General features: G+C 37.7%; 1 protein-coding gene across 8 annotated transcripts in view; it reads left to right on the top strand.

Annotated features, from left to right (window-relative positions):
* AGTPBP1 (ATP/GTP binding carboxypeptidase 1) overlaps positions 1-20,427 on the top strand; it is a 220,094-nt gene that overhangs the window by 25,209 nt on the left and 174,458 nt on the right. For all 8 annotated transcript variants that reach the window (XR_010407822.1, XR_010407823.1, XR_010407824.1 and 5 more), the window contains exons 2-3: positions 944-1,008; positions 19,937-20,061. Coding sequence is in view for 5 of the 8 variants with exons in the window: in XM_045882326.3 (XP_045738282.2) it covers positions 977-1,008; positions 19,937-20,061 (157 nt within the window). In the remaining 3 variants the exon portion in view is untranslated. The remainder of the gene's footprint in view (positions 1-943; positions 1,009-19,936; positions 20,062-20,427) is intronic.

The raw sequence follows: 20,427 nt of genomic DNA, 5'->3' as shown, positions 1-20,427 counted from the left end.
AAATACGTGTTTTCTTTTTTATGATTGAGTTAATGAGAAAACTGGGGAAAAAAAAAAACAACCTTGTGTGTTTTATTGAAGTGAAAGTTCTTTGTTAATTGAAGAAAAACATCCAGAATACCGATAGCTTCTAAATCTACTACATTCTTTTGCATGTTTATTTCCCTTTAAGTAGCATTACTATTTCAAAAATATGTGAGAAATTTGTTGAATTGGCAGTTATTGTTTTACTGTCTAGTGATACCACGAAATTCTACTTCAGTAAGCATTGATACATAAAATTAAAAGAGTCCAGGGTTTTTTTTTGTTTGTTTTCCTTTTTTGGGGGGTGAATAGTTGCAAAATAAATCTGAAAAATTGTAAGGATTCTGTGAATCCAGATTTAAAGTTTTAAAGTGTATAATATATACTTTCTAATGATAAAACTTGTATTGATTAAAGGAAAAAACATATTAAGTATATTAAATGAGATGATGTTATAGGTGGTTTTTACTGTCTAAATAACTTGTTATTAAAAAATGTTCTCACATAGAAATAATCTTACATATTTACCAGTATTTGACTACTGTGTGAATAGTGGACACTAAGTACACTGCTGTAGTTTGTTTATTTTAAGGAGGAATATAAGAACAGGAAAAGATAATTTGAACTGTCTCAAAAGAAATCTTTAACAGTAGATCATAGACTGTTTTGTTAGGTTTTTTTCATTTTTGTAGCTCCAGGATCTTGATAACATTTTACTGGCTGGTTTTAGATCATGTAATAGTCACACATTTTTGCATATTGAAGTAACTTGCCAGTAGCACATAAAACTCAAACATTCTCCTTTGGTTTCCAGTGTTATCTTCTCTTGCCCATAATAACTTTCAGTGGTATGGTTTTTATGACATCTAATGTATATAAACAGTTGTGTGTTTAATATCATTAACATTTTTTCTTTTAGATTATCTGCGATGTTGAAATGAAGTAACTCAAGATGAGCAAGTTAAAAGTGATATCAGAGAAAAGGTACTGTAATTCTTTTTTTTTTTTAATTTTTTAATTTTATGTTATGTTAGTCACCATACAATACATCATTAGTTTTTGATGTAGTGATACATGATCCATTGTTTTCGTATAACACCCAGTGCTCCATGCAGTACGTGCCCTCCTTAATACCCATCACCGGGCTAACCCATCCCCCCTCCCCCCTCCCCTCTAAAACCCTGTTTGTTTCTCAGGTCCATAGTCTCTCATGGTTCATCTCTCCCTCCAATTCCCCCCCCCCCATTTTTCCCTTCCTTCTCCTAATGTCCTCCATGTTATTCCTTATGTTCCACAAATAAGTGAAACCATATGATAATTGACATTCTCTGCTTGACTTATTTCACTTAGCATGATCTCCTCCAGTCCCATCCGTGTTGATGTAAAAGTTGGGTATTCATCTTTTCTGATGGCTGAGTAATATTCCATTGTATATATGGACCACATCTTCTTTATCCATTCGTCTGTTGAAGGGCATCTCGGCTCTTTCCACAGTTTGGCTATAGCGGACATTGCTGCTATGAACATTGGGGTGCATATGGCCCTTCTTTTCACCACATCTGTGTCTTTGGGGTAAATACCCAGTAGTGCAATTGCTGGGTCATAGGGTAGCTCTATGTTTAAATTTTTGAGGCACCTCCACACTGTTTTCCAAAGTGGCTGTACCAACTTGCATTCCCACCAACAGTGTGAGAGGGTTCCCCTTTCTCCACAACCTGTCCAACATTTGTTGTTTCTTTCCCTGTCCATTTTGGCCATTCTAACTGGTGTAAGGTGGTATCTCAGTGTGGTTTTGATTTGGATTTCCCTGATGGCTAATGATGATGAACATTTTTTCATGTGTCTGTTAGCCATTTGTATGTCTTCTTCAGAGAAGTGTCTTTTCATCTCTTCTGCCCACTTTTTGACTTGATTATTTGTTTTTTGGGTGTTGAGTTTGAGAAGTTCTTTATAGATTTTGGATACCAGCCCTTTATCTGTAGTGTCATTTGCAAATATCTCCTCCCATTCTGTGGGTTGCGTCTTTGTTTTGTTGACTGTTTCCTTTGCTGTGCAGAAGCTTTTTATCTTGATGAAGTCCCAAAAGTTCATGTTTGCTTTTGTTTCACTAGCTTTTGGAGATGTATCTTGAAAGAAGTTGCTGTGGCCGATGTCAAAGAGGTTACTGCCTATGTTCTCCTCTAGGATTTGGATGGATTCCTGTCTCACATTGAGGTCTTTCATCCACTTTGAGTTTATCTTTGTGAATGGTGTTAGAGAATGGTCGAGTTTCATTCTTCTGCATGTGGCTGTCCACTTTTCCCAGCACCATTTATTGAAGAGACTGTCTTTTTTCCATTGCATGTTTTTTCCTGCTTTGTCAAAGATTATTTGACCATAGAGTTGAGGGTCCATATCTGGGTTCTCTATTCTGTTCCATTGGTCTATATGTCTGTTTTTGTGCCAGTACCATGCTGTCTTGGTGATCACAGCTTTGTAATATAGCTTAAAATCGGGCAACGTGATGCCCCCAGCTTTGTTTTTCTTTTTCAACATCTCCTTGGCGATTCGGGGTCTTTTCTGATTCCATACAAATTTTAGGATTGTTTGTTCCAGCACTTTGAAAAATGTCATTGGAATTTTGATCGGGATGGCATTGAAGGTATAGATTGCTCTGGGTAGCATAGACATTTTAACAATGTTTATTCTTCCGATCCATGAGCATGGAATATTTTTCCATCTTTTTGTGTCTTCTTCAGTTTCTTTCATGAGTGTTTTGTAGTTCCTAGAGGATAGATCCTTTACCTCTTTGGTTAGGTTTATTCCGAGGTATCTAATGGTTTTTGGTGCTATTGTAAATGGAATCGTTTCTCTAATTTCTCTTTCTATAGTTGCATTGTTAGTGTATAAGAAAGCAACTGATTTCTGTGCATTGATTTTGTATCCTGCCACATTACTGAATTGCTGGATGAGTTCTAGTAATTTGGGGCTGGAGTCTTTTGGGCTTTCCACATAAAGTATCATGTCATCTGCGAAAAGAGAGAGTTTGACTTCTTCTTTGCCCAGTTGAATACCTTTTATTTCTTTTTGTTGTCTGATCGCTGTTGCTAGGACTTCTAGTACTATATTGAAAAATAGTGGCGAGAGTGGGATCCTTGACGTGTTCCTGATCTTAAGGGAAAGGCTCTCAGCTTTTCCCCATTGAGGATGATATTCGCTGTGGGTTTTTCATAGATGGATTTTATGAACTTGAGGAATGTTCCCTCTATCCCTATACTCTGAAGAGTTTTAATCAGGAAAGGATGTTGTATTTTGTCAAATGCTTTTTCTGCATCAATTGAGAGGACCATATGGTTCTTCTCCCTCCTCTTATTAATGTGTTCTATCACATTGATTGATTTGCGAATGTTGAAACACCCTTGCATCCCGGGGATAAATCCCACTTGGTCATGGTGGATGATCCTTTTACTGTATTGTTGGATCCTATTAGCTAGGATTTGGGTGAGGATTTTGGAATCCATATTCATCAGGGATATCGGTCTGAAATTCTCCTTTTTGATGGGGTCTTTGCCTGGTTTGGGGATTGAGGTAATGCTGGCCTCATAGAATGAGTTTGGAAGTTTTCCTTCTGTTTCTATTTTTTGAAAGAGCTTCAGTAGAATAGGTATTATTTCTTCTTTGAATGTTTGGTAGAATTCCCCAGGGAATCCATCAGGCCCTGGACTCTTGTTTTTTGGGAGGTTTTTGATCACTGCTTCAATCTCGTTACTGGTTATTGGCCTATTCAGGTTGTCAGTTTCTTCCTGTTTCAGTCTTGGCAGCTTATAGGTTTCCAGGAAGGCCTCCATTTCATCCAGATTGCTCAGTTTATTGGCATAGAGTTGTTGATAATAATTTCTAATAATTGTTTCTATTTCCTTGGTGTTAGTCGTGATCTCTCCCCTTTCATTCATAATTTTATTAATTTGGGTCCTTTCTCTCTTCTTTTGGATAAGACTGGCCAGTGGTTTATCAAATCTTATTAATTCTTTCAAAGAACCAACTTCTAGTTTCATTGATCTGATCTACTGTGTTTCTGGTTTCTAATTCATTGATTTCTGCTCTAGTTTTAATTATTTCTCTTCTAATGCATGGCTTAGGCATCGTTTGTTGCTTTTTCTCTGGTTCTTTAAGGTGTAGAGTTAGTTGGTGAATTCGCGATTTTTCTATTTTTTTGAGTGAGGCTTGGATGGCTATGTATTTCCCCCTTAGGACCGCCTTTGCAGTATCCCATAGATTTTGGACCGGTGTGTTTTGGTTCTCATTGATTTCCATGAATTGTTTAAGTTCTTCTTTGATTTCCTGGCTGACCCCAACATTCTTGAGCAGAGTGGTCTTTAGCTTCCAAGTGTTTGAATTTCTGCCAAATTTTTTCTTGTGATTGAGTTCCAGTTTTAGAGCATTGTGGTCTGACAATATGCAGGGAATAATCTCAATCTTTTGGTATCAGTTGAGACCTGATTTGTGACCCAGTATATGGTCTATTCTGGAGAAAGTTCCATGTTCGCTCAAGAAGAATGAGTATTCTGTTGCTTTAGGGTGGAATGTTCTGTATATATCTATGAGGTCCATCTGGTCCAATGTATCATTCAAAGCTCTTGTTTCCTTGTTGATTTTCTGCTTAGATGATCTGTCCATTGCTGAGAGTGGAGTATTGAGGTCTCCTACAATTAACGTATTGTTATCAATATGACTCTTTATTTTGGTTAACAGTTGGCTTATGTAGATGGCTGCTCCCATGTTGGGGGCATAGATATTTACAATTGTTAGATCTTCTTGTTGGATAGACCCTTTAAGAATGATATAGTGTCCTTTTGTGTCTCTTATTACAGACTTTAGTTTAAAATCTAATTTGTCTGATATAAGAATTGCTACCCCAGCTTTCTTTTGAGGTCCGCTGGCATGGAAGATAGATCTCCATCCCTTCACTTTCAGTCTGGATGTATCTTTAGGTTCAAAATGAGTCTCTTGTAGACAGCATATGGATGGGTCCTGTCTTTTTATCCAGTCTGCAACCCTGTGCCGTTTTATGGGAGCGTTTAGGCCATTCACGTTGAGAGTGATTATTGAAAGATATGAATTAATTGTCATCATGTTGTCTGTGAAGACGTTGTTTTTATAGATTGTCCCTGTAAATTTCTGTTGTAGATCACTCTTGGGGTCTTTCTCCTTTTATGGAACCCCCCTTAATATTTCTTGCAGGGCCGGCTTAGTGGTCACATATTCTTTCAGTTTCTGCCAGTCGTGGAAGCTCTGCATCTCTCCATCCATTCTACATGAAAGCCTTGCCGGATAAAGTATTCTTGGCTGCATGTTCTTCTCATTTAGTACCCTGAATATGTCTTGCCAGGCCTTTCTGGCTTGCCAGGTCTCTGTGGATAGGTCTGACGTTATTCTGATGTTCCTCCCTCTGTATGTAAGGAATCTCTTCCCCCTAACTGCCCTTAAGATGGTTTCCTTGGTTCTAAGATTTGCAAGTTTTACTATTACATGCCGGGGTGTTGGCCTGTTTTCCTTGATCTTAGGAGGGGTCCTCTCTGCCTCTAGAACTCGAATGTTTGTTTCATTTCCCAGATTAGGGAAGTTCTCAGCTATGATTTGCTCAAATACATCTTCTAGTCCTCTCTCTCTCTCCACTCCCTCCGGGATTCCAATTATTCTGACATTGGAACGCCTCATGGTGTCACTTATTTCTCTGATTCTATTTTCATGGATTCTGAGTTGTTTTTCCCTGGCCTCCTCTTTTCCCTTTTTATCTATTACTGTCTTCCAGATTGCATATTCTCTCTTCTGTCTCAGTTACCCTAGCTGTTACATTATCTACATTGGATTAGATCTCATTGATAGCATTTTTAAGTTCTGCCAATTCACCTTTTATTTCTGCCCTTAGAGACCCTATGTTGCCATTAATTGATTTCTCCATTCTAGGCATTGTCTTCACAATTGCTAGCTTGAATTCCATATCCGACATCTTGGTTATATCTGCATCCATTTGTAAATCTGCAGCATAAGTCATAATCTCTGAGTCTTTTCTGTTTTGGGGGCCCTCCTCCTAGTCATTCTGTTGATGGGTGTTTGAGGGAATGTATAGAGTCCCAATTATTGACCAGAACCCAAGCAAGATGCACCTGTTTTCTTGGGACCTTAGGGTTGCTGGCCTCTTGTTTTCCCAGGCTGTCTTCTGCGGGAGGGGCCTGCCGCGCTGTTACTCAGGCAACCCTTTTGGGCGGAGTTGCCCTGCACCCCTGTGGCGGGGGATGTGCTCAGTGGGAATCAGTCTTTGGGGCTTTTGTTCTCTGGTGCTTTCCCTGGTGGCTTTCTGCATCTCTTCCGGGAGTCAGAGCAGAAGAGACTGTTTCCAACCCTCTGCCTCAGAGCAGAGACCGCAGTCTGTTCTTCAGTGAGCTCTCCAGGCCACACTGTCTCCGTTTCTGTCCGTGCTGCTATAAACTGCCGCGTCTGGGTTGTGTGCCCCTCCGCAGCGCTCCCAGTCCTGCCTCTAGGTCGGGGCATGTCTCTGCTCTTTGTGCTGCTAAAACTGCCAGCGGCTCCCAGTGTGCGTGTGCGCGCGGCACTGCCGCTTGGGGTTCTGTCCCGGGGACTGCAGTTCGCGTGCGCGCGACTCCGCTGCTTGGGGTTTCCATCCCGGGGGGTTGCAGTTCACCAGCGGGACCGGCGCACTGGGTTTCCCTCTCAGAGGCTGCAGTTCGCGTGCGCGTGACCATCGCTCTGGGTTTCTGTCCAGGGGGGCTGCGGTTCGCATGCGCGCGACCCCGCCCGTCTGGTTTTCCACCCCGGGGGCTGCCCTAAAGTTCTTTACCAACGCTATGGGTATGCGAGTCTGTGCCCCGTACGCAGCACGCGAGGCTGTCACTCACCGGCGGTGTAGGATCCCCACGGCCAGGCACCCTCCCGCTGCCCTTTATCCTCTGATATCTGCCCGCAGGATCACGGCTCCCTGCTTCGTACCTCAAAACCAACTGCCTGCGATATTCTGTTTGTAGAGATCCAGATCTTCTTACATCTCAGGCTGGTTTTGTGGGTGCTCAGAGTGGTCTGGTAGATATCCAGCTCAATTCCAGGGACCAGTTGAAATAGGGTCCCCTACTCCTCTGCCATCTTTCCCCCCTCCAAGGTACTGTAATTCTAAATAACAATATGTATCAGGGAAATAATACATGAAGTGGTTATTTGAAACTCCTTATTTGAAAATATTATTTATGTTTAAATAATTGTATTTATATTTTTAAATTAATATTTATTAATGTTTACCTTTTCAGTTAAAGCAGGAGTCAGCAAACTATGACCCATGAGCCAGATCTGGTCTACCTCTTGTTTTTGTATGGCCCGTCAGCTAAGAGTCGTTTTTAACATTTCTAAATGGTTGGTGAAAAAAAGTATAAAGAAGAATATTTAGGACACATGAAGTTTATATGAAATTGAAATTTGTATGTATATAGATTAAGTTTTGTTGGAACACAGCTGTGCTTTGTATATTGTCTCGACACTTGCTGTACAGTGGCAAAGTTGAGTAATTATTACAGAGACCGTATGGCACATAGTGTCTAAAATACGTTCTGTCGGGCCCTTTCCAGAAAAATTTTACCTAACTCCTGAGTTAAAGCATCATCTCTGTTAAAGCTCTTATGTACCAAGAAATTGTCCTTAGCAAGGTTTTACTGTGGACTCTCTCAGTTAAAAGTTGGACAAACTGATTGATTCTGTTTTGGAATTTTTTTTAGCTAATTGCTTAACTCTGTTAAGTCCCAGTTTTCTCATCTATATAATGAGTTTTATAATAATGGTGTCATTATGAAGGTGTGAAGATTAAATAGTGTCTAGCAGGCTCAGTAAATGACAACTTATTAATATCGATAATCAGTTCTGTAGCAGTGTTGTATGTTGTATTTACATTTTTACAACTTTGCATTTGCAGGTATGGTTTGACTCTGTTTTATAATGAGAAGTATATACACGGTTTAGATAAATTTGTTCCTTAAATTGTTAGGTTTTCCAGTTATTAACTGTGTAATACATTATAACAAATTTTATTAAGTATTTTTGTAATTTCTATAGGAAAGGAATTAGTGATTGTGTTTTATTTATTTATTTTTTAATTTTTTTAAAAAAGATTTTTTAGATTTATTTTGAGGGAGAGAGAGAGAGCAAGAGTGGGAGGGCCTGGGGGAAGGGGCAGAGGGAGAGGGAGAAGCAGATTCCCCCTAAGCAGGGAGCCCAATGTGGGGCTCTATCCCAGGACCCTGGGATCACCTGAGCCGAAGGCAGATGCTTAACTGACTGAGCCACCCAGGTGCCCCAAGTTTTTAAATTTTTATTTTTTAAAGACTTCATTTATTTATTTATGAGAGAGAGGGAGGGAGGGAGAGAATCCTGAAGCCGACTCCCCGCCGAAGGCAGAGCCCCATGCACCTTGGGGCTCCATCTCGGGACCCATGAGATCATAACCTGAGCTCAGCAGATTAAGCCTCAGACCCTTGGTTTTGGCAGAGGTCAGGATCTCAAGGTTGCCTGGAACCTGCTTCAAGATTCTTTCCCTTTGCCCCTCCCCCTCACGCACAAGCGCGTCTGCTCGCTTGCGCGTGCGCACTCTCTCAAGAATAAATAAATCTTAAAAAAAACAAAAACAAAAAGAAGGAGCACCAGCCTTACTTTTCGGATTAGGTCAAGGAGCACCAGCCTTGCTTTTCAGATTAGGTTGATTAGCAAAGCTATCTAAAATTACTAGATTGTTGTTCCATATGAATATGAAATTAGTTTGACAACTTCTAGCTCCTAGGGTTAGTTTTAATTTTTTTCTCCTGAGATAGATTTTACTGGATATTTATTTATTTATTTTTGGTGACTGTTTTAGGCTAACCAAATTAGGATCACTGCAAGTGGTCTTCATCTTAAAGAAATGACAATTTCTACTAATACTTGTGATTTTGCTCTGTGAAGAAAGCTGGCTGCAGAAAGATGAATTGAGATAGATAGAAGAGGGTCAAAATCTTTTTCTTTTCCCTTCCTGTAATCTTGGCATCTTTCTAGCTCCCTTGCTCCAGTGTCTGCCCTGTAAGCCCTGCCTTACCCGGAGTGCTAATCTGTTAACTTTTATTTTCTCTCATTCACCTTCTCCTTTCTTACCCAATGTAGAATCCACCATCTGTCATTACACTCTTGAAAAGACCTGAAGTATCTTTACCTGACTTTGTATTTTTCCATCACATCCATCTGACAAAGCCCTTTTTCTGCATAAACCTTTGTTGAGTATTTAAATAATGTTGGAGGATAAACTAACTTGGCAGATATCACTAAAAATTATTGATCATTGGCCTGAACTGAGCCTAGCAATCTTGCAACTATGATTTTCTGGAAAAGTTCATTTTCTCAATTTTTGTAATGATTATTTTATACTTTCTTTTTACCCTTTAAACCTTTAAAATCCTCAGATGTCTCAAATACAGACCCTCAACAAATGGCCTTCCCTCATGATATCACAGAGATAATACAATCTATTATCCTCATGTTTCTTACACCAAAAATTTACATATTCCCCTTTATTTGATCCCATCCTCTGCTTACCCTCCTATTATTTACCCCAGCAGAGAATGTGTCTCCTTTCTTGTCAGATACTAATACTGACACCTGTGTTATTGATTTCATCTCCCTCCTTCCTTTTCAGGGTCTTTTAATAATTTATTCTTCTGTCTTGAATCTTTAACTCCTTCATTCCTTACTATTTAAACAAGATCTGGACTTCCCAGTATTTAGACTGTGTTCTTCTGTCACTACCTGATATATCTGATTCCCTTAAAAGTCAAAAAATTTGAAATAGTCTGTAAATTCAATCTACATCTCATTTCATACACTCCCAAGTACTCCTGTGTAGTTTCTGCTTTATCCGGTACACCAAGAGTTTTTAAACAAATTTATTGAGATATAAATCATGCAACAAACTGTACATAGAGTACAGTTTGGTAAGTTTGGCCTTTATATACATGCAAAGTCATCCTCTCAATCAATTGGCTTTGTATCTTTGTCAAACATCAATTGTCCATGTATGTATGGGTCTATTTTTGGACTCTGTTTTGTTCCACTGACTTAGATGTTTATCTTAGTGCTGATACCTCTCTGCCTTGATGACTTTATAGTGAGTCTCAAAATTAGCGTTGGTCTACCAATTTTGTTCTTTTATTTCCAAAGTTAGGCCTATTTCACATTTTCATGTGAATTTAGCATCAGTTTTACAATTTCTACACAATAGCCTGCTGGGGTTTTTACTGTAATACCTTGATTCTGTAGATCAGTTTGGAGAAAATTGGTATCTTAACAACATTGAGTCTTCTTACTCTTGAGCACAGCATACTCCTTTTTTATGATCTTTAATTTTTTTTAGCAATGTTTTGTAGTTTTCAGTGTACTGGTCTTTCAGGTTGTTAGATTTATTTCTATTTCCCATGAAAATAACAGCTCTTTGTGGCTCCCCAATAATTTTTGAGTGTAAAGGTATCATGAGACCAAAAGCCCCCTCTAACCACCCCCCAAAAAACCCCAAAACAAAACTGAGAAGCTATCCTGTACTAACTTTTATATTAAGCTAAAAATGAGAAATGTGATATACCAGGGTGGCATATGCCTGAGTGAAACTTGTTACTCTGAAAGATAGACCAGATACTGCAAAGCAGTTAGCCACAAGGCACATACCTAAAATCTCCATGGAACATGACCAGAGAAGTTGTAAAAATAACGAATATAAAATAATTAGCATTTAATTAACTTTCGTGAAGGAATTTGAAGGATAACTTGACTAATTATTGCTGATGTATAAATTTAAGAAGTTTAAAATTTTAACAAGCTTTTAGTGGTTGTCTATAACAAGTCACTTGGTAGTGTTGAACTAGAATTTATTGTTAAAGAAGCCTTTTCTGCATTTAATTATAAGAAGTAGAGAAGTAGTTACTCTTCTCTTCCAGTTAGAAGAATATTGTTTTCCATACTTACATATTTAAATATTTAACTCTTTCTACAAAAGAATGTTAATGAAATTTCTCTTTTTCATTGTCCTTTGATTTATGATGGAAGAAAATAAAGTGTGTTCAGTATTTGGAGAGAAACAGTAAAAATATAAACAAAGTACAAGTAATAAAAGTTAAAAAAGACCTGTAAATGAAGAACAGAAATTTTTTTTTTTAGGGATGAATTTTTTTTTAAATTTATTTATTTGACAGAGAGTTAGAGAGCACAAGTAGGCAGAGCGGCAGGCAGAGGGAAAGGGAGAAGCAGACTCTCTGCTGAGCAGGGAGCCCGATGCAGGGCTCGATCCCAGGACCCTGGGATCATGACCTGAGCCGAAGGCAGCCGCCCAACCAGCTGAGCCACCCAGGCGCCCCTTAGGGATGAATTTTTTATTCTGTATTCTTGTAACAGAATAAAAAAGGAGCAGGAATAGTTGGTCACAAAGTTTTATGACAGTTTTCATAGTTAGAATTAGAAATTAAGGGATAATGAATAGGAGTAAATAAATACCTACCAACAAATGTCCAGCAATATTATTTCCATTTGAAGTAATCCAGAAAATAGAAGTTCATATTGAAAGATAAGTAGAGTATCCAGATGGATCACTCCAGTGAAATCAGTTGCTTGTGAAGGAACAGAAATTTCTGAAAGATAATGTGCATTTTGGAAATGAAACCATACTGTTTGAAATTAAATCTTAGTTGCTGTGAATCATGTTTAAGTCTAAAACCATAGTATATTTCTATGGATTTTTTTGCTGTGAGATGTTTTTACCTTTTTTATGAGGACAGCTCTATTACCTGCATTTTAAGGTAAAAAAGGTGATAACAGTTATTTATAATATGAAGATAGGTTCTATAGTACTTGCACTTGGGAAATTATTTGTTGCAGAGACAGTATCTGTACATCACTGGGACTTTTGTATTATCCAAGAACATTTATGCTTTTAGAAAAATAGCTCTAAGACTGAGAGTAAACTCAGACATCAAAGCAGTAGGAGACCACTACAATGGAACAAATATTTGAGTGATACTGTCTTTAAAATATCCATTTGAAAGTTACCTTGATTTGATGTATTTCATAGTGATCATGTTTTCAATTCCATGATTTTCTCACTATATAATAATTAACAATCATAAATTGAATCTCTGAAGTTTGGTCTTAGCCTCATTTTGATTCATCTAAAAGTAGGGTAACTAAGGAAGATAACATCCTTTTCTGAGTTGTTATTTAAAAATTTTCTCAGTGTAGTTCAGATTATCCATTGAAGCTGTATAGCTTTACCCACCCCCCTCAGATTTTCCAAAGTCTAAAAATTATTCAGAAGGTAGAGCTGCCCTCTGGTGTTCACCCTATGATTCTTTCAACATTAGTGTCAACAGCCTTAAATTTTTAGAGCTGAGTTGGGGTGGCTTAAAATATTTTGTTCAGTTTTCATTCTGTAGATGAGAAAAGTAGAAATAGAGAGGGAGATTGATTTGCCTGTGTTCTCAATTTCCATTCATTTGCCTCCCTTCAAAAAATCATCCATCTGTTCATCCATCTATTGTTTGAAAGAGCATGATTCTCAGAAAGGAATCACTTAGATGAAAGTTTTTTTCTTTTTCTTTTTTTATATGTGGTGTAATTTAAAATTTTAAGAGTTACCGATAAAACAAATCCTTAGTTGGGAATAGAATTGAATGTGTGTTATGCTTAGTGTGTTTTGTATGTTTGTGAATATTTTGAATAGTAGATTTTTTTTAATTACTGAAAAATACTGAGATGACCTTTAAGAAAAATATTAACTGGAGAAAATTTAAGAAGCACTTTGTTATTAAATGTCAGAAGTTTGGTTTTCTTAATGCAAATTTCTCTTAAATTTGGGTTATGGAATTGTTTTTAAAGATGTAGTTTGCCTCTTAGTTCTCAAACTGTGGTCTCTTAATACCATTTCTCACCAAAAAGAACCAGGGCTCTTTGGAGAGAGGGTTGATTCTAGGTCAGTAGCACAAAATATGCAAGATAAGCCTAGAGGAGTGGTTCTCAGATTTTTTTTTTAGCTCAGAACCTCTTGGTGCTCTCTTAAAGTGATGAAGACTCCAAAAAGTTTTTGTTGATGTGAGTTATTTTATCTATTGATATTTACATTATTATACATTAAAACTGAGAAACTAAAACTTTTTTTTTTAAAGATTTATTTATTTTTAGAGAAACTGCATGTGCACATGGCAGCTGGGGGAGGGGAGCAGAGGGAGAGGGAGAGAGAAACTTAAGCAGATGCCGTCCTGAGTGCAGAGCCTGATGTGGGGCTCCATCTCATGACCCTGAGATCATGACTTAACTAGCCAAGTGCCCCTATTTATTCATTTAAAAATAACAATAAACCAATTGTATAATAATAGAAAATTTTGTTTTAGAAATAACTATATTTTCAAAACTGGAAGACTAGAATTATTTTATTACATTTTTGCAAATCTGATGTGTGGCTTAATGGAAGATGGTTAGATTCTCTTATCTGCTTTTGAGTTCAATTTGTCATGATGTAAGTATATATTACATATAATATGTACATATTATATATGCATATATAGTTTGTGCATGTGTGGTGTTATTATAGAATATGAAGAAAATCTGGGCTCATGTAGATATGTAATTAGAAAAGAAAGAAGTACTTGAATAAAAGGCCATTTTATTATTTATTTATTTATTTTTAATTTTTATTTGTTGGAGAGAGAGAGAGTGAGCGAGAGCAAGCACAAGCAGGGGGAGTGGCAGGCAGAGGGAGAAGCAGGCTCCCCGCTGAGTAAGGAGCCCGAAGCAGGACTCAATCCCAGGAAACTGGAATCATGACCTGAGCTGAAGGCAGGCGCTTAACTGACTGAGCCACCCAGGCGCCCCAGAAGGCCATTTCTTTGATTTATGATGGAGGAAAATAAAATTGTGTGTTCAGTATTTGTAGAGAAATAGTAAAAATATGATTAAAGCAAGAATAATAATTATAAATGAGGAATAGACATTTAAATGACAATAATATTCTTTGGAAATAAAGCCATATTGGTTGAAATTCAAATTGAAGTGGATATTCTTGCTAAGTAATAGTTTTCTTCAAGGTTAATTGCAATGTGGATTCTGAAACTGTATTAGTGAACTTTTTGTTCTCTGTTACATTAAATTCCATTGGTCTTTTTTGTACTTTGAATAATTTTTTTTTCCATATTTAATTTTGTAACATCTAGCGTTGGTCATTCAGAAATATTGATTCCATGACTAATGCAGATATTTTAAATAGTGGTATATTTTATTACACAGTATTAATTGCATGTATTAATATCACCATTGATATTTATCAGAAAAAAATTTTTTTTAAGTAGGCTCCACCCCCAGCGTGGAACCCAACATAGGGCTCAAACTTGCCATCCTGAGATCAAGACCTGAGCTGAGATCAAGAGTTGGATGCTTAACTCACTGAGCCACCCAGGCGCCTAGAAAATTTTTTAATTAGCAGCAAGCTGTCAAGGCTATGATGGTAGATCCACATTTTTTGAAATTCTAATTTTTGCTCAAAAGCCAGATTTTATCACTGGCAACAAATCTGTCAGTTGTTCTCTTGAAATGATTGACTCACTTTGTTTATTTCCAAAAATTTTTGTACGCCCAAATTCTGAATAATCTTTGTCAGTTGTTTTTTAAAATTTCTTTTATTACTATTTTTTGACTTCTTTTTTGAATTAAAAATGATGTTCTGTGAAAAAAGTGGCTAGTTCAGCTTGCATTTTAAACAGTCACAGGTTTTCTTCCCCCAAGGTAACCATCATATTCAGTGTGCAACTGAAATGTTTAATGCACACACACAATATTAAAAAGATATGTCCTCATGGATGAAACTGGAATTTTTGCTTTTAACTGAGTGCAGGAGGGTGAAGAACACAGCGACTGCTAATGCAGTTTTGTGTCAGTGCCTTGATTTGTGCTATGGTACCCACACTTTACCCACTGGTGCTTTTAGATCATCAATGCAAATCTCAACACAGTATCAAATAGTTTCTTAGTATTTTTATGAAAATAGGTTTTGACTGTGTAGATTTTATTATAGGGTCTCAGGTACTCTCAGAGTTTTGTGGAGTACTTTGAAGACTGTTGCCAATAATAGTCTTGTCATACCGGAAAGCCAGAAAGCTATCAAAGGACTAGGATCATATCAAAAGGACTCCGAACCGACTTAGGAAACGCCCATTCATTGATCATTGAGTGTTTATAATTGCAGTGGATAAAATATCAGATGTGTTTAAATCTTTGAGTTCATACTGATGCATGAAACCAAAATACTTCATTGGTTACCTGAAAAGGATTTTAGGTAATGAACTCATTCTTTGAAAACTGGTAAATACAGATAAGTTAAAAAACCAGCATTTATTTTGCTTTTATTTGATGAGTTGTACCTCTGGATAATCAAATAAGGAATTTTTCTCTTTATGGAGTTGTTTTAGTTAACACATGAAGAAGGAGTGGGATGATGAATATCACTGTTTTTCAGTCCTTAATGGAGTAATGGATCCAGGTATTGGTGACCAGTGACTACTTATATTACAAAAGTAAGAGAACCAGACACTATTTGCCTTGTTACAGAAGGTTATAGTACCACTTATAAGGAATTCACATCTCCAAGTCAAGCCTTCATCCCATTAGGCCTTTAAATTCAACGACCAGTTTACAGAACATATAGAAGATAGACAAACATATTATGCTGTGGATGTGTAATTGGTAAAGTCCAGAACATGGGAAAATACAGGACAATCAAGCTGCTTCCACAAATAAGTTGTGAGGAAAAAAAAGCAATAGGAAACTTGTAGGTAAAAAGACCAATGCAATATATAGACCTCATTTGGTTTCTGATTTGTACAGACTGTTAAAGAAAGTGAGAGAGAATGAGAATGAACTAATAAATTTAAGAAAATTGCATTCACACTAGATTTTGGTATTAAAGGATTATTGTTACTGCTTTTGGTATGGTAGTGATGGTGTAGTTATGTATATTTTGAAGAGTTTTTATATCTTGGGAAATAGCGAATGCTGAAGTATTTCAGAGGAAACAAACTTTCTGAGATGTGCTTCCAAATCAGCCCGGTGATGTGTGTGCCTGCAGGTGGATGTGTAAGGAAGACTGTGGGTTGTTGACTGTTGGAGCTGGGTGGTGAGCAAATGATGGCTCATTACACTATCTTTTTCTTTTTCTGTTCATTATGGAATTTTCCATAGTAATGGGTTTGCTCATTCGGCCTTACGGTAACAGTTTTAAGGAATTACTCCTTCCTCCTGCAACATTGGAAGAGAAAGAAAATATGTACAAAGTCAAATATGTAACATAGTTTTATAGCTACAGAATTCTTTTATTTAAAAATTGTGAAATGTTTCTGAAAACCAGAAAGGATAGAGAATAATATAATGAACACCTGTGTGCTGATCACCCAAGAAATAAAGAAATTACAAACACTGTGTGTACTATTCCCTAATAACATCTTTCTCCCTCATCCCGAGATAATTACTATTTTGGATTTGATGGCCATCATTTCCATGCATGTTTCTGTGTGTGTGAGAGTGTGTGTGTGTGTGTGTATAATGTTTTCTTAAATATATATATATATATTTATTTATATATATACACATGCTAAAGAATATATTGTATTGAATTTGTATATTATAAAACTTAATGATATTATACTGAACATATTAAAGTCTTTTGGGTTTTTTTATACTTGAAGATTTATACATACCAATATATATCTTTATGTCTGTGCTATGCTGGCTCTCTGAAAAATGGGAAATATTGCATTATTTTAAATGGTATATTGGGCCCATTTTTCAAATGTATGCTTAATGTGTATTTTCAAACTTCAGATACCTTTTCAGTTGAAGTAGCTCCAGATTTAAAGCATTTGGCACAGTTAATCTGAAAAAAAGAAAATACTGTTTTTCATGTTTCTAGATATTTATTGTCTGTGCTGTGCCAGCCAATGTTTGAAATATGTTGAAAAGAAAAGAAAAGAAAAGAAGATAGTAGGAAGGGAAAAATGAAGGGGGGGAAATCGGAGGGAGAGATGAACCATGAGAGACTATGGACTCTGAGAAACAAACTGAGGGTTCTAGAGGGGATGGGGGTGAGGGGATGGGTTAGTCCGGTGATGGGTATTAAAGAGGGCTCGTTCTGCATGGAGCACTGGGTGTTACACGCAAACAATGAATCATGGAACACTACATCAAAAACTAATGATGTAATGTATGGTGATTAACATAACATAATAAAATTTAAAAAAATACTGGATATATAGAATAAGACATGCAAGGTCTCTCTACCTTTGTGGAATTTACATAATTTCAAATAGTAATAAATTCTCTAGGTACATTTTAATATCGGAAGTGGAGGGGCTGGTGAGGAAATGGTCCCGTGGTTGGGTTGCAGCCTGCAGTGCGAAGTTGCCAGCTCTAAATAGAGCTGGGAGGAAACACCCCCCAGATCTCCAGATTGAGAGGACAGAAAGACCTGGTGGTTGGGGGAAAAACTTGCTGTATTCAGGGAACTGATAGCCATTGACCTGGATCCCAGTGCCTGAGGGGAACGTTGTGAGAAATAAAGTCTGAAAGGTAGGCAGAAGCCAGATGATAAAGGGCTTAGTAGGCTGTGATAAGTAAATAAGATTTTACCTAAGGTCTGAAGGGAAGCCATTGAAGGGTTTTTTTTTTTTGGCTGGATAGCAACTTGATTAGGTTAGTGGTTCTACAAATCTACACATGTGATAAATTGGCCTAAAACTATATACTTAACCACTGTCCTTTTCCTGGTGTTTGCTATTGCCCTATAGTTCATGTAAATGTAGTCATTGGGGAAACTAAGTGAAAGGTAGAAGGGACCACTCTACTGTTTTTGCAACTTCCTGTGAGTATTTATAATTATTTCAAAATAAAAAGATAAAGACAGTCACTGAGAAAATGGATTATTGGCAAGCAAGAATGAAAGCAGACTAGTTATGAGGCCATGAGAGACGATGATTGCTTGGACTTGGGTAGTAATAGTAGGTATGGAGAGAAGTGGATGGAGCTAAGTCATTTCAGAGATGGAGCTGTTACTGGGTTGGTGTGTGAGGCAGGTAGTCCAGATTTTTTCCTGAGCAACTGATGGTTTCATTTGAGTTTGGGAGGGTTAAGATTGGAAGAGGAAGACGTTGAGAGGAGGAACTAGAAATTGTTTTATATTTGGGCTTGTTAGGTTGTGTAAGCTATCAGGGTGAAGCTGAAGTTGAGTGTAGGAGCCAGGCAGCATTTAGATCATAATTACAGTGGTGGGATTAGATGAGATCACACTGGCAAAGAGTGGAGAGAGTGGAAAGAAGAGGGCTGGGGATAGAGCTGTTCGTGAGTCAGCGTCTAGAAATATGTCACAGGAGGAGCCAATAGAGGGGATCTCAAAGAGGTGGTGACAGGAAGAAGATAGAGAGTGGAGTCATTGAAACCCAAAGGAGGAGGTGAAGGAAGAGGGAGCTCTCTGATTTGGATAGTGCTGAGATACTGAGTATGACGAGGAAAGAAGTGACCACAGGAGGTTGGGAGACCTCAGGGTGCAGAAGGCAAGCTTGAAAAGCGAACAGGTCGTGAGAGGATGGAGAGCAAGTACAGGCACCTCATTCAAGGAGTAGCAGAGGAGTGGGGTGGGAGCCAGTGGGAGCTCTCATATTAGTGAGTGTGCCAGTGCGTATGATCCAGTTGCAAGGCAGAGAGAGATGATGAATCGGGCAAAGATTAATTGAATGAGCAAATACATTGAGAATGCAGGAAGGGTTGCTGGGTCATGTAAAAAGGGGAGGAATTGTTCTTTGAGTCTCAACATACCAGCCAAAGAGAGCCTTTTAAAAACATCAGAGCACATCACTCTTCTGCTCAAAAGCTTCCCATCCCAGTTAGTATAAAAGTCAAAATCCCTACAGTGGCCTGCAAAGCTTTAAATGATGGTGCTCCCTCCCACCTCACCCCCACCTCTGACCTCCTCTCTTACTATTACTCTCCTTTGAGTCTGCTCCAGCCACACTGGCCACCTCACTTTTAACTCAGTACAGCAGATCCCTGCCTTGGGGTCTTGGTGGTTGTGACTCCTTCCTGGACACTCTTTCTGCAGGTTCCTGCACGGCTTACTCCTTTACTTTTTTCAGGCCTTTCCCTCAATGGTACCCTGTCATGTTGTTTTCCCTGACCACTGTCTAAAATTGTATCCCTCCCCCTGCAGCTTTTATTCCCCCTAACCTGCTTTTCATTATAGCACTTCCTACCACCTTAAATACTGTATGCTTATTTACATATTTGTCTCTCACCGTTAGAGTGTTCTGTCTGTAGGGAGCAGGAATTTTTGTTTACTGTTGCTAATACCTCGAACCCTATCAAATGTGCAAATGTATAATGAAAGAGAGCAAGGAAGAAAGAATGTGGGTAGAGAATCAGAAAGGTTTAAGGATGTCCTAGTGGGAATATGTTGTGTTACTGTTTGAGCTTACAACAGTTATAAAGCAGGACTCTGAAAATGGACTGGGATGGGAGGGATGATTAGTTTTGAGGTGAGCATAGGAAATGTAAAAAGTATTTTTGGAGAGTGGAAACGTGAACTTTCAAGGTATGATGTAAGATTGCTGGACAGGGTTGAATGCACATTTGTGGTTTTCTGAAATGTGTTTCTCATTTAATAGAATTTTATCAATGTTAAGCTATAAAACAGAGTAAGGAAATGTGGCATAAATGCTTAATGTTTTTAAGAAAGGATAGAGTTCTTTTTTTTTTTTTTAAACAGTGATCTTTATAGTATTGAATTTACAAGTGATGTAGAATATGCCCTAATGTAAAATAACATTCTTTTTAGCCTTACCAATAATTCTCGGATCGTGGGACTCCTGGCTCAGCTGGAGAAGATCAATACTGAATCCACAGAATCAGATACTGCCAGATATGTTACATCAAAAATTCTTCATCTGGCTCAAAGTCAAGGTAAACTTTAATCTCTTGTTTTTGAAATACTTTTTCCGTTCTTTAAAAGTAGATGTTACGAATGTTCAAACTTTTGATAAATAGATGATTTTCTTTAAAAATTGAACTTTCTCAAATAGAAGTAGAAGAAGTAGAAAACTGAATAACTGTGGAATGAATTGCTGTTCAAAGCACTGTTTCTAAAAATGAATATGACTGCCCCCCCATTTTCAAACAGTACTTAATTCCAGTGCTACTTGTTCTAGAATGTTGACAAAAAGATGTCAAGTAGTATAGAACATTGGTTACTAGTGTGATTCCCCACTTGAAATGCAAGCTCTGTCATTCAGTGGTGGGATGTTCTTAGGGAAATATTGAGTCGTAGGA

Source organism: Mirounga angustirostris, unplaced genomic scaffold (genome assembly GCF_029215605.1).
Source record: "Mirounga angustirostris isolate CCGP_5_RB_7025 unplaced genomic scaffold, mMirAng1.0.hap1 SCAF_15, whole genome shotgun sequence".
In the NCBI taxonomy this organism is placed as follows: Eukaryota; Metazoa; Chordata; class Mammalia; order Carnivora; family Phocidae; genus Mirounga; species Mirounga angustirostris.
This window is presented reverse-complemented; position numbering and strand designations above follow the sequence as displayed.